This window comes from Lepus europaeus, chromosome 17 (assembly GCF_033115175.1).
Source record: "Lepus europaeus isolate LE1 chromosome 17, mLepTim1.pri, whole genome shotgun sequence".
Lineage (NCBI taxonomy): Eukaryota > Metazoa > Chordata > Mammalia > Lagomorpha > Leporidae > Lepus > Lepus europaeus.
The window spans coordinates 76,387,828-76,412,858 of record NC_084843.1 but is presented as its reverse complement, the minus strand read 5'-3'; the positions used below and the strand labels follow the sequence as shown (position 1 = coordinate 76,412,858).

Genomic DNA, 25,031 nt, shown 5'->3' with positions numbered 1-25,031 from the left:
AGTTATGGCCCCAAACATACTGCATTCAGAACCCGTTCTCCATGCATGCCATTATCATTAATGAGTCCAAGTCCAGAGAGCAAGCGAGCAAGAGAGCACTCCCATCTATTTGTTCACTCTCATCTACAATGGCTGAGACTGGGTTGAGGCTAAAGTTGGAAACCAGGGCACCCGAGTACTTGAACCATCACCTGTTGGCTCTCAGGGTGAGCTCCTGGAGTCAGGAGCTGGAGCCAGGCATCGAACCCAGGCGCTCCAATGTGGGACGCAAACGTCTCAACCAGTATCTTAACTGCTAAGCCAAATGCCTGCCCCTAGAGCAGTTTGAAATAGTCAAAATATTTCTCCTTAGAACCAATCTGACACGTCAGTTATCCCTCTTGATTTGTGGATACCAGCCCTCCTAAATGCCATGAGAGCAGAGGGGTTTTTGTTTTGTTGGATGTATTATACTCACGTTGTATTCTCAGTATCCAGAGCATTGGATGGCACCTAGTAGGTGTTCAATGAGCATTTGTTGAAAGAATAAACGAGCCACTTCCATGCTGCCATCTGGTCCTCAGTGAAGAGTGCAGAAACTCTGGTGCAAATTCTGATTCCTCTGGTTCATCTTTCTGGGCCACCTGTGTTATTGATTATCTCTGCTGATTTTCCCAGCGACTCTTTGGCGGGGGAGTTGGAAAAATGAAGTAGGAACGAGAGCCTTGTGTTCCCACTCCACTCTATACTTGGCAATAATAACCAGCATTGGTACTGCAAATTTTCTTCCAGAACGTCTTGCATTTGGTTCTCAAAAGATAGGGATCTATAGGCAGATGCTATTACCTCCATTTTCAGGTAGATAAACAGGCTTAGAGAGCCGCTCCCAACACCACTCAGTGGTATTAAATAGCCTCCAACTAAGGCCTGGCCTTATCAAGGCAAAGCCCAGGTTGATTCCCAGCACCTGCTGCCTCCTGAGAGGTTTGTGTGTTTGGTGGAATCCACTGTCCCTTTCCAGGCGTTGTTCCCACATCTGGAAAAGATCTAGACACCTGTTTAGATCCCTTCCAACTTTAAATGCTCCAACTCAATGAGGGATTTTTCATCATGAGCTGTTTAAAAAATTGCTATAAGCTTTAAGAAGCACTAACACTAAAACAAGGTTTTATTTCTATTGGAATCTCACAGCACGTTCAAAATCTGAGTCAGGTGCTAAAAATTAAACATTAAGATATTTTGCTCTTTATTTGGAAGTAAGGCCTATAAACAGAATGCCTTGAAAAAGAATGAATTGGTTTTCCTAAGGATCTTCATTATTTGCTAAAAAAAAAAAAAAAGCCACCAGAGGATTTCATTCTCAGCTTGCTTGAAAACTAATGATATGAAAAGAAATGCAGCAGCTTTTAAAGAAATGAAGCCATTTAGAGTATAATGAAAATAAACAAATCTGAAATATTTGCCCACCAAGTAGGTCAACAAACAAAACTTTCCAAAAATAAGAGGATGCATGGATTTCCAATACATTTTTTTGCCCCAAAATAAATTTATCTTTCAATTCCATGTTCCTTATACTTTAAAGTACACCCCTGTGTGGCAAGGCCTGGTCTTCAGCTCATTATTCATCTGGTCAATTCCCTTTGCATGCAAAACATCTGCACCATTCCCACATCTCTCCTTGTTTTATAAAGGTGATTCCACCGCTGTTGAGCACCAGAAAAGGCGTCTTCTCCTGGGATGCTTTGTTTTGTCTCCAACTTCTATCTGTGGCCATGTAGGAGTAAGCTACTTCCCATGTCACGTGAAAAAAACTTGACACAGCAAACTCCGCACTTGCACATCCTTTTTAGGGTTTTATTTTGCTAAAAAGTAGAATTCACACAAGCAAAAAAAAAAAAAAAAACCATGCAAAAAATCTTTTAGCATACACCTCTAATGTGTTACATTCCACTTCTGAAATCCTGGCAAAAAACAAAAAATCCAAAAAAAAATTCCAAAACAAAAGTGCATGGGTTGAAAAGTTAACATTATAAAAGCTAGATTCCTAACACAGTGCAGCAACAAGTCACTCAGTTGCAAAAAGTTAATGTTTATAAATGCTGAATTCATGTCAACAGTGAGGAGACTTGCAGATCCCAAGCCCTCTCCCCACCTCCGACCACTAAGAACGGGCGTTTGGTGCTGCGGGACTTCCGTGATGTCCACTTAAAGGAGACCACCTTCATCCCGACGACACACCAGACTTAGACACCGAGCGAACCACACTCAAAACTACTTCCTGTTCCTGCTACCTTTCAAATGCTTTGTCTGTTTCTTTAGTAAACAAGAGTCCCGCCGAATCCACTCCAGCTCTGAGACTGGAAACACTGATTCGAGAAAGGACTTGGTGAAGCTACCCTGTGAGATAGCTCGGCTTGCTTTTTAAGGAGCGTGTATTTTTTTTTTTAAATGATGGTGTGGAGGGGTGTGTGTGTGTGTGTGTGTGTATGCGTGCGTGCTGGGGGGTGTGGGTTGCGTAACCTTTAAAAAGAGATGTTGGAAACTCTGGGGGATGGTTTTCTTCTTGACTCGAGAGTAGGCTCTGAGCATTTAACAGATTATTTTTGGAGAAAACCTGCCTAGAGCCTTGCGCAGTCTGCAACCTCCTCGTGCCTGTGTCTTTGACCTTTCCAAAAATCAGAGGCTGCTTCAAGGTGTTTGTGTGCCTCTCCCGACAAACCCCCAGGCAGTGCCCCCTGCTTAGCTTTCACTTCCTCAAATGTAAGGAAGGGCCCTGGAGTGGGAACTGTTTATGTCCACCAAGAGCTTCCAGGGGCTTCCTGGGGGAGGCTGGTGGCTTCACATTTGGAAAAAAAAAAAAAAAAAAGGCAGGCTTCCACTAGGGACACAGCCAGCTGCCTCCTTGTCCACCTAGGTAGGCTGGCAGTCTCCTGGAAGCCACAGTTCTCAGAAATGAAACACAGAGTTCTAATGCATTCCGGTAAAACATTTCAAACGTGCAAAGACCAAAAAAAAAAAAAAAAATCCAAAACCGGAGCGAGGAGAGAGCAGCAGTGAGTGGGCAGCGCGGCCAAGTGCTGTGCTCCAATGAGACACCTCCACGCACACGGCCTGCTGCAGGGGTGCTAACCGCGCTTCCCAACCAGGATGGCAGCTCGGGCTGCGGGGAGATGCTTACCCACTCAGACGGGCACCCCTACAGGCAAGGAGCTCATGCCGGCCCCCCTGTGTGCTCCAGCACAGACTGAAATCACCGCTCACGCTTCCAACACACGGGCCAAAATGGTCACCGTGGGGGCTGTCAGTCCATCCTTTCCTTCCAGCGGCTACCGCGGTCACACATGGACCTGTGCAGAGGCCGGCGCAGCCCTGCAGGTTCTGCCCGCTCCTTTGTTCTCGCTCAAGTTGGCAGGAAGTCAGGAAGCTCTTTCCTGACCCAGGGTCTGGCACGGTTTGGCCTCTTCTGGCATCATCCCTGTCCAGGACACTGTCTCGCTCTGCTTATCCACGGGCCACTCAGCCTGTCGCGGAGTGGGCGTGGGGTGCTGAGATGGATGTCACGGGGGAGCAGTCAGACCGGGGGTGTGTGAAATGCATGCAGGGGACACTCCCGCTCAGGAACCTCTCAAAGCACAACAAAGGCCAAACAGAACCCCGAGCCTTTGACAAATGTCCTCTCGCCCACTGCAAAGCCAAACTGGAGAAAGCCAATTCCACCCTCCCCAGCACAACTCAAACGGGTGCAAAGCCTCGCGGAGGGGGGACCATAGGTATCTCACGCCCAGGGAGTGGGAGCTCCGGTCAGCTGCCCAGCGGACCCCCGAGGACAGCTCTGCGGATGCCTGGGCTCCCTTTCCAACTTCTCCAGTCCGTGCGGGGTCTAAGGTCCAATGAGCAGAGGTCGTTCCGTGACGCCAGTCGGGGAATAACACTTCCTTTTTTGGCGAGGAAAGCCCGATGGGGCTTAGCTAGCAAGCTCTCAGCTATGGCTCTAAAAATACCCTGCAGCCAGGGTTTGGCACTGGGTCCTGTTTGCCAGAGGACCTCCGAGAGAGAGAGAGAGAGAGAGAGAGAGAGAGAGAGAGAGAGAGAGAAACTCCACAGAACGCTAGGAGTCTCCCACCCGCGCTGAGCTGGGTCCCCAGCAGGGGATGCAGGGAACTGTGGCATCGCTCTGGGAAAGTCGCTTTTAGTTTTTCACTTTTGAGTTCTTGGAATTCTGTCCTACACGTTTGAAGTACAACCCCCGTCTTGGATTAATTGCTAGTTTGGTGGAGAATGTTCATTTGGCTTCTAGTCTGAACTATGCAAATACACGATCTGTGTACAGAAGAGAGGACTAAAATTATACTTCAAAAGGGCTCAATCGCTTCCTCCTTCCCTTTCCCCCAAAAAGAAACATCAGCCTCCGAATCCACGGTTGCCAGCAGCAGGAGCAGCCGCGAGCCTCGCCCGCATGGGACACCCTTGGCTCCTACACGTTGATGGCGTGAGCATGCTTCTTGCACAGGGGCTTGTCCTTCTTGGAGTAGAACGGCTGCCCCTCCAGGTTCACGTGGCAGACCTGGGTCAGAGAACAGAACGGCGTGAGAGGGGCCTTGAGGGTGCACGGTGCGGGGGTGAGGGACGTGAGTGGAGGATTTCAGTCACCCCTTTAAGGAAACGCACTGTCACTCGCAGCCAGCCCAGAGAAAGGGCAGCGGCCTGTGCTCCCATGACAAATTCTTCTTGTTCTTTCAATTTCAGAGAAAGGTGTGTGTGTGTGTATGTGTATAATATATATATATATATATATATATATATATAGAGAGAGAGAGAGAGAGAGATAGCACTCCTATCTCCTGGTTTACTCCCCCAATGCCCGCAATGGCTGGACTTAGCTTAGACCAGGTCAAAGCCAGCAGCTGGGAACTCCATCCAGGTCTCCCACATGAGTGGCAGGAACTCAATTACTTGAGCCATCCCCTGCTGCCTCCCAGGGTCCACATAGCAGGAAACTAAAACCAGGAAGGAAGCCGGGACTCAAACCTAGAAACTCCAATATGGGATGTGAATGTCTTAAACAGTGTCTTAACTGTTAAGTCAAATGCTCGCCCCTCCCCCCACTATAAATCCTTAATGACTAAAGCAGAGTATGTGGTCAGACTATTTAAAAGTGAATACTTCCAAAGAAGAACACAGAATAAAACTCAAATGAATGAATTACACTTGGTGGTATATGATGAAGATGATTGATCCATGCCATCTAAAATGTCTAAGAAACCAGTGCAAATTCACAAATCAACACCCACAGATAGATTAACATCTAAAGAAAGTCTCTTCAGTAAGCTAATAGATTAGAAAAAATTATCCCCACTAATAATTAAAAAATAAATTAAAACGTCCCTGAGATACCACTAGATACTTATAAATCTAGCAAAATGAGTAAGACAAAAAACCTCAATGGCTCAATGGCTTGTCACCTTTAACCTGCCATGAGTCAAGCTAAAAAGTGGAAGAAGAAGAAGACATCAAAATTCAGCAATGCCAGAAGGGAATGAGCCTGTGTATGCATTGCTAGTATCAGGTGAATCGGGTGTTCTGCAAGGGATGTGGCCACACTGAACAAGAGTCATGATATGCCCATCCTATAACCTCGTAATGCCACCCTGGAAAATTTTATCTTGCAGAAACTACTCCATTGAAGGAGAAAGCAATGTGTGCTCAACATATGAAAATTGGGGCAGGCACCTGTACCCCATATCGGAGTGCCTGGGTTCAAGTCCTGGATCCACTTTTGATTTTAGTTCCCTGCTAATGCACACCTTGGGAGGCAGCAGATGATGGCTCAAGTACTTGGGTCTCTGCCATTCACATGGAGACCTAGATTGAGTTCCAGGCTCCTGGCTTTGGTCTGCCCCAGCATTGGCTATTGAAGGCATTTGGGGATTGAATCAGTGGGTGAGAAATCTTTCTCAGTCTTCTCTTGCTTTCTCTCCTTTTCAAAGAAAATGAATAAATTTCAAAAAATTTAAAAGGAGGGGCCAGCACTGTGGCAGAGCAGGTAAAGCCGCCGCCTGCAGTGCCAGCATCCCATATGGGCGCTGGTTCGTATCCCGGCTGCTCTACTTCCAGTGCAACTCTCTGGTATGGCCTAGGAAAGCAGTATGGCCCAAGTCCTTGGGCCCCTGCACCTGTGTGGGAGACCTGGAAGAAGCTCCTGATTCCTGGCTTTGGATCGGTGCAGCTCCAGCCGTTGTGGCCAACTGGGGGAGTGAACCAATGGATGGAAGACCTCTCTCTCTCTCTCTCTCTCTTTGTGTAACTCTGACTTTCAAATAAATAAATCTTTTAAAAAATTTTAAAAGGAAAGAAAGCTTCAAAAAATGAAACAAAGTTATCTCAAATTTCTCTTAAAAGGGAGATGATAAAGTTTTTATGGAGCATTTTCCCAATAGAATGTCACCATGAAAAAGCATAAATCAAATATGGAAAAATCTGTGCAGGAAAATATTATATGAAAAAAAGAGACAAAATTATATAACCCTCTGATGACAACCTAAGAATGCAGTTTGAGGCTGGAAACATCTCAAGAGAAGGAAACTAATATTTCTCTATTTTCTAAAGATTTATTTTATTCATTTGAAAGGCAGACTTATAGAGAAACAAGGAAAGAAAGAGATTTTCCATCCTCTAGTTCACTCCCCAAATGGCCACAACAGCCAAGACTGGGCCAGGCTGAAGCCAGGAACTCCATCCAGGTCTCCTACATGGGTGGCAGGGACCCAAGGATTTGGGCCATCCTCCACTGCCTTCCCAGGTGCATTAGCAGGAAGCTGGATTGGAAGTAGAGCAGCCAGGGCACAAACCGGTGCCCACATGATGCTAGTGTAGCAGGTGGCAGAGTAACCGGCTGCACCACAATGCTGGCCCAGGGATCTCCTGAGGCCACCATGGCATAAGCAGAATGCTAGATACTCTCTACACATCTTAGAGGGTAGATGTGCCTTTCCCACATTTCACAGCCGAAAAGCTGGACTCAGTCTAAATGTCTTGCTTGTATCACAGATGTAATAACATGCAGAGGTAAGACTCCCTGTCCAGGGGCCGGCACTGTGGCATAGCAGGTAAAGCTGCCGCCTGCAGTGCTGGCATCCCATATGGGCGCCGGTTCAAATCCCGGCTGCTCCACTTCCAATCCAGCTCTCTGCTATGGCCTGGGAAAGCAGAGGAAGATGGCCCAAGTCCTTGGGCCCTTGCACCCACGTGGGAGACCCAGAAGAATCTTCTGGCTCCTAGCTTCAGATGGTCGTTACAGCCATCTGGGGAGTGAACCAGCAGATGGAAGACCTCTCTCTGCCTCTGCCTCTCTGTAACTCTGCCTTTTGAATAAATAAATGAATCTTTTTTAAAAAAGAAAGAAAGAAAGAAAGAAAGAAAGAAAGAAAGAAAGAAAGAAAGAAAGAAAGAAAGAAAGAAAGAAAGAAAGAGAAAGAAAGAAAGAAAGAAAGACTTTGTCCAGGTCTGTAAGACTTCAGGCCTACACTGATTTTTCTCAGAGCTCTGAGCAGACGGGGGCCGTGTTTACGTGAAACCACTCTGAACTTAACAGTTTGCACAGAGGGAGCCCTCTGAGTGTGGGCATAGGCACTGTGCTGACATTGGTAGGAGTGGTGCAGAGGGAGTTCCCATTTTGGGCAGCAATGGTGACAGGGAAATCATCCTTCTGAGCTGAGCAGGCGTCAGTGAGCACAGGTTCAGCCCAAGAGAACTGGAAAGCAGAGGGGCACTGAAGGCCCCAGGTGCAAGTCCTTGCTGGTGCAGCTGGGGAGGTCGTACCTGGGCTCACACATGGCTGCCAGCAGCACCTGGGAGCCAAAGAGCTGAAAAGGGTCTGAAAACACTACAGGTGCATGTCGTGACACTGAGTATGACCAGGGGCTATGGATGCGTGTGGTTTGTCCCTCAAGGGTCCGTACCCTTGATGCCTGGTCCCCAGTATGGTGACATTGGAAGGTGACGGGACCTTGAAGAGGTGGGGCCTGATGGAAGTCATAGGTCAATTAGCAGCCTGACCTCTAAAGGGATTAAGCTGGTTCTTGCTCGTTCTGGCTAGTTCTTGAGAGAGCGTGTTAGAAAGGCCTCAGCCTCGCTCTCCCGGATCCCTCTCTTGCTTCCTGTCTGGTGACAGTTCCCTCACTCCACACACATGGGCTCCCTCAGTTGCCATCTCTCTTGACGTGATGCAGCCAAGGAAGGACCCCTGTAGAACCAAGCTGATGCCAGGGCCATGCCTTTGAACCTCCATAACTGTGTCAGATAAACCTCTTTGCTTTGCCAAGCCAGCCTGCCTCGGGTACTTCTTTATAGCAATGAAAAGCTGAGTGACACACCAGGCTCTCATGGCGGCATTGGGCTGCTGGTGACAACGGGGAGACAAGTCTGAGAAGGTGGTTGCCCCAGATCTAACTCAAGAAAGACAGAAAGGAAGCTCTGGAGAGAGTCGGCAAAGAGCTGCCTGTCGACAGGGAGATGCTGCCCTGGTCTGGGACAGAGCTGGATGCTTGTGAGAACTTCCGGATGATTCAGACTGGAGAGGGTGAAGGGGGACTGAAGGAGGAGAGAGAAGAGCCTCAGAGGTGGCTAATGAACGGGTAGGATGAGGCTGAGGGCAGGGACCCTCAGGGATTCGTGCGCAGCATTGTGCCCCAAGGTGTGAGGTGGTTCCAGGTGGAGGAGACACCAGCCTACCTGATGCAGATAGACAGCAGGCATGATGCAATCCCTCCGGCTCTACGGCCAGGTGGGTGTGTCTGCTGGGCAGTGCTATAAGCCTCCCTCCCCTGACTGGCTCCAGTTCTCTGGAGCTTACTTATGAAATCAGCTGGAACCACCCCAGCTGTAGTGCCTGCCTCTGTGGTCTCTCTCTAGGATGGGTGTTGTTGGCACTCTCAGCCCAACAGAGCCGGCTCCAGGGAGCGGGCCCAGGTTCATCTTTGCCACAGCTCCCTCTCCATGCAGCACAGCCTTCTCATCCATCTGCCCTTGGAGAACAGCTCATCGATGCCTTTGTCTTCCTGGATCTCTGCCAAGTCTCTTGGATCCTTCTAGAAGGTGGGAGACTGACTTGCAGGCAGTGTCTCAGGATCAGACAAGCCACGGCTTGAATGTAAGGGCCAGAGAATCCTATGCTCTGCCTGGCTGGGCTGTAGCTCTGCAAGGAACAACCCCAAAGCCAGAGTATTTATCTCTCCACCATGCTGGAGGAGAGATACTTCAAGGACCCTAAAAGGCAACCAGAAATCTGTTCAAAGAGCTAGAAAATTGGAGTGTTAAGGGGTTGAATGTGTCCCTCAAAATGCATATGTTGAAGCCCTAACCCCCAGTATCTGTAGCTTTGCCAGCACGGGGACATAGCAGTGACCTACTTGGAAACAGAGCCTTTGTAGATGTAATTAAGATGTGAATTAAGATGGAACGTGATGGCTCCTTCATTTGTTAGGACCAGTGTCCTCCTAAGACGAGCAGCACACAGAGGCAGACACGCATGCAGAGAAGGCCAAAGACACGAAGCGGAAGCCAGCACGTGATGACAGGCAGAGACGGGAATTTCGCAGCTGCAGGCCAAGGAGACCACCAGAAGCCAGGAGAGAGAGCAGTGCCCTGATCAGCACCTTGGTTTAGGACTCCAGGGCTTCTGAACTATGGCTTAAGCCATTAGGTCGTCATAGTGACCTTCACAAACCAATGCAGAGAGTGATTACCAGGCATCTCAGAAATGGTGGGGGCAGAGGGAAGTATGGGACCAAAGGCAAGTGGCAGCAGACTCTGTGACTGGGGTTGTCTCATGTCCTGAGTCTCCCATGGATTATTCAAGTTTAAACTGCACAGATGGAGTCAGTGCTTAGCCAGGTGGTTCAGATGCTGGTGTCCAACATAGAGTTTGAGTCCCAGCTCTGACTCCTGACTCCAGCTTCCCGCTAGTGGAGATCCTGGGAGGCAGCAGTGAGGGCTCAAGTAACTGGGTTCCTGCCACTCATATGGGAAACTTGATGAGCTCCCAGTTCCTGGCTCCAGCCTCAGTCCAGCCCCAGCTGTCATGGGCACTTGGGGAGTGAACCAGTAGATCGAGGAGCTCCCTCTCTTCCTCTTAAATCAATCTATTAATTTAATTAAAAATATTTTGTACATTCCTGAAAATTATCACGGGCAACTCTGGTCAAAAATAGTAGGGGCCAGGCATCTGGCCCAGCTGCTAAGGCCCTAGGAATGACGATCCCCCTCCAACCCAGAGTCTACGTGTCAGTAGGCTCACTGCTGGGTTCTCCCCACACCCCAGCCCAAAGTCCTCAGAAGGGAAATGCCAATCTCATGGTGAGAATGACCCAGCTGTTCAGCAGAAATAATTCGCACGCAGTTAATAGTTAACCCAGGGCTCATTTCCTGACAGTTGTATATCAGCAGCAGGACAACTGAGGAAAATAAAATGATACCCAGTCTTACTTTCTAAAGGTTCTATCAAGAGAAACCTTTGGGATGCAGGGGGTTAAGCAGCTGCTTACGATGCCAGCGTCTCATATCAGAGCACAGGTTGGAGTCCCAGCTGCTCTGCTTCTGATTCAGCTCCCTGTTAATGTGCCTGGGAAAAGACGGCCCAAGTGCTTGAGCCCCTGCCACCCAACATGGGAGACCCAGATGGAGTTTCTGGCTCCTGGTTTCAGTCTGGCCCAGGTCCAGCCATTGTAGCCATTTGGGGAGTGAACCAGTGGATGGAAGATTCTCCGTCTCTTGCTCTTTCTCTGTCACTCTGCCTTTCAAATACATAAATAAAACATTAAAAGAGAAAGAGACCTTATACCAGTTAGTGTTCATGGTGAAAATTTGGAGGGAAATCTTTAAATCATTTGTACCTGAAGCAATGTGAAACCACAGGAAGCCGCCTGCCCTCCTTGCAAGCCAGGCACCATTTGCTGCCCTATCAGGAGCTTTGCTGCTGAGAGAAGCTTCTTGGTTTGCCAAATCCTAGAATGTTCTGTTGTCCACAATGAAATGGAAAGTAACAAGGCAACACTGGTTTATAAATAGTGATTAGTAGGGAAACTTTGTTTCACGGACATATCAAGGCATCATAGTATTTGCCAGCCCTTAAAAATGATCAGAGGGGTGGGCGTTTGGCACAGTGGTTAAGACACCACATGGCCCACATTCCATATTCGAGTGCCTGGGTTCAAGTCCTAGCTCTGCTTCCCGTGCACGCTTCCTGCTGATGTGCGACCTTGGAAGCAGCAGGTGATGACCCAAGTGCTTGGGTCCCACATGGGAGATCTGAATTGAATCCCCAACACCTGGCTATGGCCTGGTCCAGCCCCATCAGTTATGGGCACTTGGGGAGTAAACCAGCAGATGGGAGATCTCTGTCTTTCTTGTCTCTGTCTGCTCTCCCTTTCCTCCTTTCAAATAAAATAGATAAATAAAAATTTTTAAAGAAGCAAACACATTAAAAATCCCTATCAGAGTGTAGGAGTTGCGAGAGATGTCAAGAGTTGGTCATCTCCTCCCGCCCACCCCCACTCGCACCCCCACCCCCTGACTCCCTCCTGCTCCCTTCTCATACCGCACAGATGAAGCAGGTGTCATGCCAGGTATGCCCCAGCGCTTCAATGAACTTGTCACCAGCCTCCACAGGGAAATCGCAGCCATGACACTTGGTGCTGAACAGATTGATATAGTCTGCAAAGAAAGGCAGAGTGAGGAGCAGGCTCCCAGGCAGGCAGGGAGGAGCAGCCCAACCATGCGGACCCAAGGCCAGGACAACACCCCAGTCAAAGGCTGGGGCCCAGTGAGTGAAGCCCAATGAGTGGTTTGGCATCTCACAGGCAAAATACTCTGTTATAGGACTGATTTCTCTCCCCCGTTCCCAATCATTTGCCCTGGAGTTAGTCACCCCCTTGTGCCAGTGAAAAAAGAAGGGCTGAGCTCAACCCCGGCTTGGTGAAGGAACTGTTCTAACCTAAGCTGCGTCATCTAACTTCTCAGGGCCTTGATGTGCCCGTCTTATCATGACAATAACTACAGAACCAGACCCACGGAGCAGATGGAATCGGCTAATGCGCCTGAAGTGCTTGGCACACACCAGCAAGCCCGTTAGCTCCTACTCTGAAAGTCTTCCCAAGGAATGGAAGGACGGAGGGGAGCTATGATTCGAGTGCCTACTGCTTCTTGGTTAATCCTCACAGCAGCTCTGTGGAGAGAGGATCTGCCCACCGGAAAGACAAGAAAACTCCCTGGGGAGGCTCCATCACTCTAGACAGCAGGAGCAGCGCCAGGCCCGGGGGACTCCGGAGTTCATCTTCCGCCCAGGACTTTAGGCTGTCTCCAGCTCCTCATCTACTTGCCACTGGGCTTTGAAAAGCTACACCTGCATCTTGCTTACTTTTCCCAATGTATGGCTTCTCCTCTTAGCTTATATTGTATCATGACAGAGTACCTAAGTTCTTCACCAGGCACAAGTGCATCACCTCCCCGGAGCTGAGAAAACAGGGTCGATTCCCTCAGGAAGTCACCGCAGGGGTCCGGCTCGGTCTGTGCAAGTGTACTAGAGTGCAGTGCACCCCTGCTCACTTCTCTGTCGTCGCTCCTGAGCAGTCTCTCTCACACCTGTGCTCTCTCTTACACCTCCACGCCTCTGTATAAACCACGTTCTGGGCTTGGAAAACTCTCCCCTCTTTTTCTACCAGGATCTCTGCTGTCTTTTGCGCCAGGCTTCTTTCTGGGGAATCCTCATCCCCCCACCTCAACCAGGAGAGAAGAGATGGCCTTCCTGTGGGCTTCCCTTTCCTTCCTTCCTCTCTTTCTTCTGCCCATCTTTCCTTCCGTCCATGTCATAACTGGCACACGTTCAACACATATTTGACAGGTACAAGATGAATGAGAACAAAGAAATGTTTAAAACAATCTTAGTAAATAGTGATTCCTTCTCCTGCTGGTTTGTCCACAGATTAAAACTTTTAGTGGCTTGAATATTTTTCTGGAATGTTTAGTCTCATCCACTGGTTGATCTTTCTGTTTAAACTTGATTCTGTATGATCTGGACAATTGTCACTTTGTTTAAAAGTTGGTAGCACAACCTGCCACCCACGTGGAAGACACAGATGAATTTCTGGCTCCCGGCTTCCGTCTGGCTCAGCCCTGGCTATTGTAGGAACTTGGTGGGGAGTAAATCAGCAGATGAAAGATTTTTCTCTTTGTCTCTCTCACACTCTGCCTTTCAAATAAATAAACAAGCAAATGTTAAAAAAAAAAAAAACTGTTAGCACAAGTCTGACCCTGATACATATTTTTAAAGTTGCTATTTTTATGCCATTTATTCTACAAAAGGAGAATGCCTCTGGTGTTGAGTTAAGCCAGTGCGTGGGCTTTTCCCACCAGGAACATAATCTAGCTCCTTGTTTATTTATTTCTTCCTTTATTTCTCCCTGTAGGTCTTTATAATTTTCTTTGACTAACTCTCTTATGTCCCACGTTGAATTAATACCCTTGTATTTAATGGATTTTATTGCTATTGTAAAAGATTTTCCAACCATCAGGTCACAGGCGCTCTGTCTGAAAGAGTGCTTGGTGTTTTTCTAGAGCAATGGTTCTCAAACCTTGGAATCCCACGGAGGGTTTCTCAAGACCCAGCTTGCTGACCTCCACACCCTGAGTTTCTGATTCCCTAGTTCTGGGGTGGGGCCTAAAGAGTTGCATTTCTTTCTTTCTTTTTTTTTTTTTTTTTGACAGGCAGAGTGGACAGTGAGAGAGAGAGAGACAGAGAGAAAGGTCTTCCTTTTGCCGTTGGTTCACCCTCCAATGGCCGCCGCGGCCAGCACACTGCGACCAGCACACCGCACTGATCCCAAGGCAGGAGCCAGGTGCTTCTCCTGGTCTCCCATGGGGTGCAGGGCCCAAGCACTTGGGCCATCCTCCACTGCACTCCCAGGCCATAGCAGAGAGCTGGCCTGGAAGAGGGGCAACTGGGACAGAATCCGGTGCCCCGACCGGGACTAGAACCCGGTGTGCCGGCGCCACAAGGCAGAGGATTAGCCTGTTGAGCCATGGCGCCGGCCAAGAGTTGCATTTCTAACCAGTTCTCAGGTGATGTGGATGCTGCTTGTCCTGGGTCCACACTTTCAGAAACGTTTCTCATCGCAAACCTAACTGGGTATCAAAGTCACCATGGCAGGGCGAGACGCCCCTACAAAATTCTGCTTCTATAGATCGAGACTAGGTCTGGGAATTTATCTCCTCTCTCATTTTCAAAGCTTCCTGGGTAATTGAGATGCCCTGGCAGGCTTGGGAACTGCTGGGTACATGTCCAGATGTGAGAGGCTGACCCTCCCACCTCTCTTATTTGCATGAAGGTCTTAGATTAAAATGTCAGCTCATTTCTTGCAGCCAGCTTAAGTCTTTCTGAGCCTAGATGCTATCACTCTGGCTCAGTCTGCAGATTTAAAAGGACTTCCTTCTGTACCTTTCATATTAGTAATAAAAATGATATGATATAGGAGCCAGTAACAAATATTGGCAAGGTGTGGAGAAATTGGAACTCTTGTGTCTTGTTGAAATGAAATGATGCAACCACTATGGAAAATGGTTCAGGTATCTTGAAAAGTCAAAAAAACAGAGCTGCAAGAAGAGCTAGAAATCCTATTCTGGATATGTACCCATAAGAACTGAAAGTAGGGTCTTAAAGAGATATTTGGGGGGCCGGCGCTGTGGCGTAGTGGGTAAAGCCGCCACCTGCAGTGCCGGCATCCCATATGGGCGCTAGTTCAAGTCCTGGCTGCTCCACTTCCGATCCAGCTCTCTGCTATGGCCTGGAAAAGTGGTGGAAGATGGCCCAAGTGCTTGGGCCCCTGCACCTGCGTGGGAGACCTGGAAGAAGCTCCTGGCTCCTGGCTTCAGATTGGTGCAGCTCTGGCCATTGTGGCCAATTGGGGAGTGAACCAGCGGATGGAAGACCTCTCTCTCTCTTTCTCTGCCTCTCCTTCTCTCTCTGTGTAACTCTGACTTTCAAGTGAATAGATAAATCTTTTTTAAAAATAAGCCTTTCTTCTGTATAAATTACCCAATCTTGGCAGTTCTGTTAGAGTGACAGAAGGTAGGCTAGGGCAGGGTATCACTAGGCCATCCCCTTCCTGCGCTTTCTTACTCAAAATGTCATTTCTGAGAAGCTTGATTGTTTTTAGGGGGCACTCGAGAGAGAGGCGGTGGCCATGTTGGACATCTGTTATTCTTTCATTAAGCCTCAGACAACAACTGTGGCTCATGGCAAGCGATGGGAATTCCACAGTGCTTTTAGCAAATGACTAACAGCAACCTGTGTTGACAGACTAGCACTTTCGTTAATTGCCAATCAACACAATATACTCATAAGACAGTGTTACCTTCTCCCTTTTATAGATATGTAAACTGAGGCACAGAGTGACTAAGTGACTTGTTTCAAGTCATTCAATTAACTTTGGAGCTAAAGAGAAAATTCACCAGTACAAGAACCCAAGAAATTTCTGTTGTAGCTTACTATATATAAGGAGGAGAAAGTTTTATTTTGTCTTGCTTTTTCCCTTGAGGAAATGGAATGGCTCCTCTTTTCTGATTTTTTTTAAGAGATTTATTTATTGGGGCTGGCATTGCGGCACAGCTGGTTAAGCCACCACTTGTGGCACCAGCATCTCATATTGGAACACAGGTTTGAGTTCCAGCTGCTCTGCTTCCAATCCAGCTCCTCGCTAATGTGCCTGGGAAGGCAGAGGATGATGATCCAAGTGGTTGGGTCCCTGCCACCCACATGGGAGATCAGAATGGAGTTCCCAACTTCTGGCTTCAGACTGACCCAGCATTGGCTGTTGTGACCATTTGGGGAGTGAACCAGCAGATTTGTTTATTTGAAAGGCAGAATGTCAGGGAGAAAGAGAAAAGAGGAATAGATATTGCATCTACTGGGTCACTCCACAAATGGCCAAAATAGCCAGGGCTGGACCAGGCTGAAGCCAGGATCTAGACACTCCATCCAGGTCTCCAACATGGGTGGCAGAAGCCAAGTACTTGTGCCATCATCTCTGCCTCCAAGGTGCATTAGTAGGAAGTTGGACCCACAGTGAAGGTGGCACCCAATCCCAGGCATTCTGATATGGACCTAGGATGCAGACAGTGGCTTAACCCACTGCACCACAACACTTACTCCTCTGTTCTGAATTTAAAGTAAACTAACTGTGTTTCTCTTTCTGACCTCAACTTCGTTACCCAGACACTGCAAGCTGTCATTCTTCTACTCAGCTGCTCACTTTCCCTCTGCTGATTTCCCCTGTGTTGGAGCTGCCTGGGGCCCTTTCTGAAAGAGGGAGGCTGTGAACACAGGGCTTCGTGAAAGGCCGATGCTCAGTGCCCCCAACTCTGAATTGACAGTGATTTACCCCGCGTATCAGACACCAGCCCGCATGGAGGGGTCCAGAGAAACCCTCAATTCAGGGAGTGACAGGAATCTAACCGACAGAACCGTGCATTCTGCCCAATATAGCAGGAGCAGGGTTGGGGGACTTTCAGGCACAGGTTGCTCTTACAGGCCACGGTTCTGTAAGGCAGGTGCTCGCCAGGGAGGAGCATGAGGATCAGAGACGTTCAGTAACTCATGCAGGGCTGCAAAGCTAGCCAGAAGAGGAGCTCGGAATAGGACCTAGGACCGTGGCTTTTCCGAGTAGACCTGGTGGTCTCCAATCAAAATGTTGCAAAAGGTTCCCCAAGCCATTGTAAGATGCCAACTTGTGATCCATGCAAACCCTAAGCCGGAGACTCTGCCCCCCATCCCAGGAAAGGGACTCAAGGGAGCAGGGGACCTAGTTAACTTCCTGCATGTAACAAAAACAAGAATAAACCCCTCTTCTGGAAACAAAGGGCTCTGGGCCGAATGGGTGCGGCTGGATCCAGGCGAGGGTCCCCCCCCAACTCCACCCCCACCTGTCACTACAGGGCCTCTGCAAGGCCTCCCTGTTCCTACCTTTCTCGCAGTAGGGCTCCCCGTCTTCCATGTGGAAGAGGCTGTTCCCGAAGGGCTTCTTGCACGCCGCACACACAAAGCAGGTGGTGTGCCATGTTTGCCGCAGGGCATGCATCACTTCCTGGGGAAAGAGCCTGCACTCAGGACAGAAAGGAGGGCCTCCCCCTCCAGGCCCTGGCCACTGCCTGAGTCTCCCATGGGGGAGTGGACCTGGGGCATGCTGAGAAAAGGCCCCAGGGGGCAGCAGAGGACTGGCCACGTGCTAGGTTCCATGCCTTCTCACAAAAGCTGTCATCCCTGGTCCTCCCATAAACCTCGGGCGAAAGGTCCAGCTTACTCCTGCCATTTGACCAAAAGAGCACAGAGTGGCAAGGCCACATTCAGGTGAGTGGTGAGGTCAGGCCCATGAAGCAATAACTCGCTCTGCAGACGTCTCACAAGCCATGTGGTGCAGGCATATAATCATCTCTTGCTTCAAGTTCATTTGATCCCTGGCTCTTTGGAGGCAGAACGACTCCCTTCTAAGGACAGAGCCCGAGTTGCTTTCTCTGTTCTTGGCCTCCTAATGGGCCCTCACAATCCTGGGGGAGGAGGAGAGGCTGGTCAGCGGAGGGGGGCAAAGACGAGGGTCAGAGTCGCTTACCCCCATGATCTTGGCATTGCACTTGGCGCAGAGTGGGGCAAAGAACTGCTCGTAACACCGCTCACAGTAAACGTTGTTCTGCTCCTCCACAAAGCACACGTCTGCCAGGGAGGTCTTGCAGTAGGCACAGTTGAACTCCTCCGGGTGCCAGGAGCGGCCCATGGCTACGAGGAAAGGGCCCCTGGGGAAGCAGAGGGCAGCCGTGAACAAGGCAGCTCCAAACCCCGGGAGCAGGGGTTTCAAGAACCCCAGCAGTGTTCACGCATAACACCCAGTAACTCTGACATCGTGACTGTTCAGTGCAGTGCTGTGAGGTTCCGAGAAAGCTCCCTACAGAAAAGCGTTCCCTGTTGCATCACTCATAGGAAGGAGAATGGGGAAACAAGTCCCACCTGTCCATGGCAGGTGACACGTGAACATGCAGAGGATTAAGTCACCCCCTGCAATGCTGGCATCCTGTATGAGCACCAGTTCCAATCCCGCTAATGTGCCTGGGAAAGCAGTGGATGACGGCCCAAGCACTTGGGGCCTTGCCACCCATGTGGGAGACCCAGATGGAGTTCCAGGCTCCTGATTTCAGCTTGGCTCAGCGCTGGCCACTGAAGCCATTTGGAAAGTAAACCAGCAGATAGAAGATCTCTGTCTCTCTCTCTATATAACTGCCTTTCAAATGAATAAACCTTAAAGAATAAAAAAGAATGATGCTGACGGCTAACACTGATTACAAGTTTATTTGTGCCAGGTACAATGCAAGAACTGTGCATTTGTTAACGTGTTTCATCCTCCCAACAACCCTAAGAAGTGGGTGCTATGATGGTGCCCATTTTCAGGCAAGGAAACTGAGGCCCTGCATGGTTAAGTAGCTCATTCAAGGCCACAGGGCTGGTAAGTGGGGGACCCAGACAAAAAACAGAGTCTAGTTGTAGGTCAGTCCCAACAGTGGGATGGTGAGCAAATTTTTTGTATCCTCACTTTTACTTTTCTCCATTTTCTATTTCTTCTCTAATGAGGATGTGCTACTTTCATTTTAAATAAACATATTTTCCGTGTACCTATGAGCTCATCACACACACACACACACACACAGTATGCAAACAAGCGCTGTCCACGACTGCTGGCTTCTAAGCATGAAGTGACTTGTTTTCATTTCTGTGTGGCTGATACCCACCAAGGCTCTGAAGCCACACAGGCCTATCTCCAAGAAAGACCCAGAAGCCACTTTAAAGGAAAGCTGGGTCAAAACCTACAGTGCCAGCCAGCTTGCAACATGTCCGATAAGCCTCCAGATTCCCAGCACCCAGCCCTAGCCAAAGGGGTAGCTCCTGGCATAGGTACCATGCTGGAGTTTTCCCAACTGACCTCATGGGGCCCTCCCAACCCCGCAGGGATGTGGGCCTCACGTGGGTGGCTTGACCCCTTAAGCTCAGAGAGGTCAGCCCAGACAGTGCCGGAGGGACATGCCTGCGGCTCTCTCCTGACCCCTGTACCTCCCCTCCCCCTCTGCCATGGGCGAGCACCCACACCCCTGCCTTCCCCACGTCACCCAGGACACATCAGGACATACCGGATGATGCTGTTGCAGTGGCCACAGAGTGGAGTTCGGCTGCTGGCTGGGAAGCGCTCGGCCCTCTGGACGGTGCCCCTGGCGAGAGGGGACACCTGGGGCCCTGCCGGGGTATAGGCCGGGGCCCCCCGTGGCAGGGTCTGCTTGCTGACAGTGGTGGTGGTCTTGCCAGGGGCAAACTTCTGAGAGAAGCTGTCATCTGTCACCCAGGGGGGCCGGCTGGCAGCTTCCGTGGGACCCCCACTGTAGGCCGCTGAGGGTGAAGGGTTATAGTTGGGGGCAGGCGAGGGGGTGTAGGTGGGTGCTGGGGAAGGGGAGTAGGTGGGGGCAGGGGAGGGGGTGTAGGAAGGGGCAGGTGAAGGAGTGTAGGGGGCTGGACTGTAACTGGCTCCTGGCGACGGGCTGTAGGTAGGTGCAGGCACTGCAAACCAAAAAGACCAGAAGAAAAATGCATCAGAAATCCATACCCCCCACTTTTCCTCCCCCAGATTGAGCTGCAAAGAGCAGTAGGATTCCAGTGTTTCGGGGAGACATGTCCCTGAACTTCTGGGTGTCCACGGATGGGGAAGAGCAGGTGCAGGACTGCCCAGGGAGGAAGCAGGCTTGGAGGAGGGGAGGAGAGGCTGGGCGATGTGGCTATACACATCCACGTGGGCAGGGCTGCCTGCCTGCGGCCTGCAGGAGAGGGGAGTGGTGGGAGTGGGTCAGTTTGGCCTTGACTGGAGGATGCTCTGCAGTCACTCTCTGACCAGTGATTTGTCCCAGAAATGCATTTGCTGGGCCTGGATCTAGGCCAGACGTGGGGACCAAGCAGCTGGCCCCCCACAGCTGGGGTTTCAGGTTCAGGTTTAGCTACCATCACTTTCTTGAATCATACAGGTTGACTCGATTTGCATGGGGTTGGGGGGGGGGGGTTGTGGTGGTAGTGGTGCAGGTTCCATCTTGGTTTGATCAGGGAGCTAGCCTGGGTGGAGACGCTGTGTCTGGGGGAACCCTGCTTCCCCATATCCGCTTGGTGGACACTGACAGTGTATTTGAGCGGCCGCCTGAGGCTGCTGTGGAAGCCAGTGCTTGGTCCCTCCTGCTGCTTGAGAGAGGAAGCTCTTTTGGGGATCCCAGCACAGAAGGGGTGCTGCAGCTGCTAACCAGAGCCCTCTCAGCTCTGGGTCCTCAAAACCCAACTTTCTGAACACTCTGCCGCCTCCCAGTGTGAGGCCAGCTGGGCAGACCCCGCTGCTCCCCTAACCCCACTCATCACCCAGCCGGCCTCCTCCTCCATCACAGCAGGTGCCAGCAGCCCAGCTCACAGCTTGCAAAGGAGCCCTCCTTCTCCCCTCCCTGGGGAAGCATGTGGGGCAGCCTCCCACCCCTGCCCCTTAGCCTGGCCTGGGCACGTGGACTGTGCCAAGGCAGCCCCCACTGGGCCTTCCTGGGCTCAAGACCGCGGCCCTACCTGTTGTCTCCCTCTGGGTGACCCTTGGCCTGCTGCTCCAACTCTGTACTTTCTGTTCCTAGTTGACTCACGCTTCAGTGCTGGGGATCACGGGTCTGGGGGTGTGAAGGGGAGAAACCCTCCCCAGCCCTGCCCCGGAGCCACCCTAGGCCAGAGGCGAAACCTTCTCCCTAAGGAATCTTCCTCCCACTTACTAAGGGGTGGGCTAGGCACATAATGGGTCGGCTGAGTCAGTCCTCACATTATCCCCTTCACCTGTGAGGTCACTGGGGCTCAGAGCCAGGAAGGGGCAGCCTGAGACTCTCCAAGCATTCTCTCCAGCTCCCAGCTGCCCCTGTAAAGAAACCCCCACGCACCATGTCATCAAGGGGTCACCATCAACAGGAGACCCCATTCCCAGGCATGGAGCACAGTCATACCGGCTGTATACACTCAGGCAAGTACTGTAGCCTCTCCAGGCCTCAGTTCCCTGAGGCAATAATAATTCTTAGGACCTCGCAGGGTTATTATGAGGATTAAGGGGAAATGAGAAATACACAGTGCTGGGGTGAATGTTGTGGCACAGCAATTAAAGCCATCGCTTGCGACCCCTGAAGCCCATACAGGAGTGCCTGGCTTCCGTCCCAACTTCCCTGGCTTCCCACCCAACTTCCTGCTAATGCACACCCTGGCAGGCGGCAAGCAGATGATGGCCCAAGTATTTGAGTCCCTGCCAGCCATTTGAGAGACCCAGATGGAGTTCCTGGTTCCTAGCTTTGGCCTGATTCAGCCCTGACTCTTATAAGCATTTGGGGGAGTGAAACAGTGGATGGAAGATCGATCTCTCTCTCTCTCTCTCTCTCTCTGTTTCCTTCTCTGTCATTCTTCCTTTCAAATAAAAACATTTTAAAATTAATATATATATACATATATGTGTATATAATATATACATATACTATATAAAGTCCCGAGCCTAGTACCTGGCATAATGTGTCGCTAAATGTGAGTGGGGTTGGTAAAGCTGCCAGCTCACCCCAGGGCCTGGTGGTCACCAGGTAGACTGTGGGAGAGGGGTGGGATGTGACACCCTCAAGTCAGATAACTCAACACTGATGGAATGTATGACACCCCTGCCCGCCTACAGGGTGTGGTGGGGACTGACTGGAGTGACATAGTGCACGCATTTTGTGAAGCTGTGAAACCCCATTTTGAAGTGTCAACGGTTTCACCCTCGCTAAGAACCTGGCACAGCTCCCTAGTGCTCAGAGCAGAAGCAGAGGGTCTTAAACCGCTGGGGCAGGGGTAATTCTGGGAACTGAAAGGATTGGGGATAGGGGGAGGTGGCCCAGAACAGCTTCACCCTCCTTGCTACAGATCAAGGGGACTTTTGACGTTTCTCAGTAAGGCGCAGTTCTCCGCAAAAAAGGGATTAAGAACAAACACGCTAATCCTGCGCTGTCTAATCCATAGCCCTTTGTGGCTGCTGAGCTCTTGAAATGCGGTTAGTGCTATGAAGTGTGAAATGCATACCGCACAGGGAAGACTCAGCACCAGACAGGAATATAAAACATCTCATTAGTAATGATTTTACACTGATCAGACGTGGAAGTGATACTTTGAATATATTGGGCTAAATAAAAACACATGAAAAGTTCATGGTCTGAACTTTTGCTTTTAAGAAATATGGCAGGGCTGGTGCCGTGGCAAAGCGGATAAAGCCGCCAGCATCCCATATGTGCGCAGGTTCGAGTCCAGGCTGCTCCACTTCCAGTCCAGCTCCCACAACGGCCTGGGAAAGCAGCAGAGGATGGCCCAAGTGCTTGGGGCCTTGCACCCAGTTGGGAGACCCAGAAGAAGCTCCTGGCTCTGGATGGGCCCGGCTCTAGCTGTTGCAGCCATTTGAGGAGTGAAACAGATCTCACTCTCTGTGTCTCTGTCACTCTGCCTTTCAAATAAATAATCTTTTTTTAAAAAATAAATAAAAGAATTTTAAAAATATGGCCCCTGGACCATTTCTTTCTAATCAACACGGTGGCTATGGAGCAGCGACAGCCCACACACTTCAGCCCCTCTGCCGGCTTCACCGCACCTACTACTTTACTTGCAAGCTCATTTCACAGATGTGGAGCTAGGGCCAGCAGAGGCGAAGTGACCGCCTCAGAGCCGTCCACAGGGATCTGTAGCTGGAATGGGAGTCCAGGCAGCGGCGCCCCTCCAAGTCTCTGCCTAACCACTCCCCTGACCAGCAGGACAGGCTTGAGGTGGCCCCTTGCAAATCGCTGGCCCTGCCCACCTCGCCTCCCAGGTCCACTCCCCTGCTCTAACACCAAGGTCTGCCAGGGACAGGCCGGAATCCAGGATTGGCTGCTTGCTGGCCCGGCGCTGGACCCACCCGAGCTGGGCCTTCCCCACCTTGTGAGGCCCGGCCCCCTAGGCCCCCAGCATGGGGACGTGCGAGCCCCTCTCGCGGAGCCCCGGGGCTGTTGCTATTTCTGCGTGACGGAATGAAGCCCGTCCAAATTAGAAGGCGATATTTCATCTCTAATTAGCAAGTTCAAAAGGCCCCTATCGCACTCGGCGGGCTCGGCAATGTGTAATTAAACAAGGTGATTTCTGACTCACTCCCGGGCCCGGCCCGCGGGCCGACGTGGCCGCCCCGCGCGCAGAGGCCCCGCCACCCGCGGCGAGGCTGGCCCGGCCCCCGCCGCCGCCCGCCCACCCCTCCCGGGCCCCAGGTGTCGCGGGGAGCGGCCGCCCGGCGCCAGCGAGGAGACCCGGGCCGCGCACGCCACCCTCAGCCCGGAGGAGGCCCCGCGGGGAGCGGCGGCCGGGCGCTCCGGGCGGCGCTGAGGGGAAGGCCCCGGGCGCACAGCCGGCGTTCGGGCCTCCCCGGGCGAGGGAGTGGAGGCAGGCCGCCCCCTTCCCTGCAGGCAGGAATGAGTTAACGTCTGCGCGGCCTGGGAACGGCGCGGAGGCCCGCGGCTCGGCACGTCTCGCCCGCCCGGGGAGGAGGAGGCCAAAGGCGCAGGGCGGGCCCGGCCGCGCGCCCCCGGAGCAGTGCCGCCCCCTGGCGGGCCTGCCGAGCACAGCCCGGCGGCTCGGGCGGACGCGCCCCGGAAGGGCCTATCCCGGGCCGGGCCGGGCCGGGACGGAAATGAACGGCTTGCGAGGGAGTCGCATCCACACCGCTTCCCACCCTCCCTGCCGTGCCCGCGGTCTGCCCTTGGCGCCCGCTGCACCCGTGGAGGTTTCGCCCTCGCAGCCCCCAGTCCACAATGCCACCCCCTGCCGCGGAGGTGCAGCCTCGAACCCCTGTCCTTGCCCTTGAAGGGTACCTCCTGTGGGCCAGGCACGGTGCTTGGAGAATGCGCATTCGCAGAAAGCAGGTGCAGGCGTGTATTTGTCAACCCCCAGGCCGGTGTCCCTGGCGTGTCCCCTGCTCCAGCCACTGGGACGCGCTCCCGCGGCCTCCCCCTGCGCCTCGGCAGGAGTGCTCCTCAGTCCAGCCCACGGCTGCTGGGCCAGCTCACATGCTCAGCGAGACACGCAGAGGCCTTCCCTCTCCCCCTGCCCGGGGCAGACCTCCGATAGCGTGGCCTTTACCCCGTGTAGGTCTGGTGGAGAGGCCACGCGGGTGGTTAGGGCGGAGAACATTCGGGAAATGTGTGTCCTCAATCGGGCTAAACCTAAAACTGCTCCGGGATAGACTGGAGCAGTTAGTTAGAAATTAGATGCAGGACCCTTTGGAAGGGAATGGAATACTTGTCTCACAGCTAAGTGGAAAATCTGCTGCTTTCTAGAAATTCAAGATGGCTATAAAAATAAATAGGAGGGTACTTGTGAAAGTTTGCTGAAAAATGAAACTAAAATATGTTTATTTGGGCGCAAAAAACTTTTGAAATTAATGCTTAGGAGCCGGCGTGATGGTGTAGACTGACACTCCTGCCTGTGACACCGGCATCCCAAGTGGTGCTAGTTTGAGTCCCAGCTGCTCTACTTCCAGTCCGGTTCCCTGCTAATGGCCTGGGCAAATCAGCAGAAGGTGGCCCAAGACTGCACGTATGTGGGAGACCCGGATGAAGCTCCTGGCTCCTGGCTTCAGCCTGGCCCAGACCCAGCCACTGGGGCCACCTGGTGTGTGAACCAGCAGGTGGAAAGTCACCCTTTCTGTCTCTCACTCTCTCTCTCTAACTGTGCCTTTCAAATAAAATAAATCTTTTTTTAAAAGATTTAATTATTTTATTTGAAAGGCAGAATTACAGAGGGCAGGAGCAGAGAGAGAAGGGGGCCATGCAAGAGGTTTTCCATCCATTGGTTCACTCCCCAGAGGGCCGCAACAGCTGGAGCTGAGCCAATCTGAAGCCAGGAGCCAGGAGCTTCCTTTGGATCTCTCACACAGGTG

General features: G+C 51.3%; 1 protein-coding gene across 3 annotated transcripts in view; it reads right to left on the bottom strand.

The window, feature by feature from the left end:
- Positions 1–1,201: 1,201 nt before the first annotated feature.
- LDB3 (LIM domain binding 3) overlaps positions 1,202–25,031 on the bottom strand; it is a 60,036-nt gene continuing 36,206 nt past the window's right edge. For all 3 annotated transcript variants that reach the window (XM_062214533.1, XM_062214529.1, XM_062214530.1), the window contains 5 exons: positions 19,198–19,618; positions 17,634–17,814; positions 16,991–17,111; positions 11,573–11,688; positions 1,202–4,543 (listed from right to left, as the gene is read on the bottom strand). In XM_062214533.1, coding sequence (XP_062070517.1) covers positions 4,454–4,543; positions 11,573–11,688; positions 16,991–17,111; positions 17,634–17,814; positions 19,198–19,618 — 929 coding nt within the window. In that variant the 3' untranslated portion in view covers positions 1,202–4,453. The remainder of the gene's footprint in view (positions 4,544–11,572; positions 11,689–16,990; positions 17,112–17,633; positions 17,815–19,197; positions 19,619–25,031) is intronic.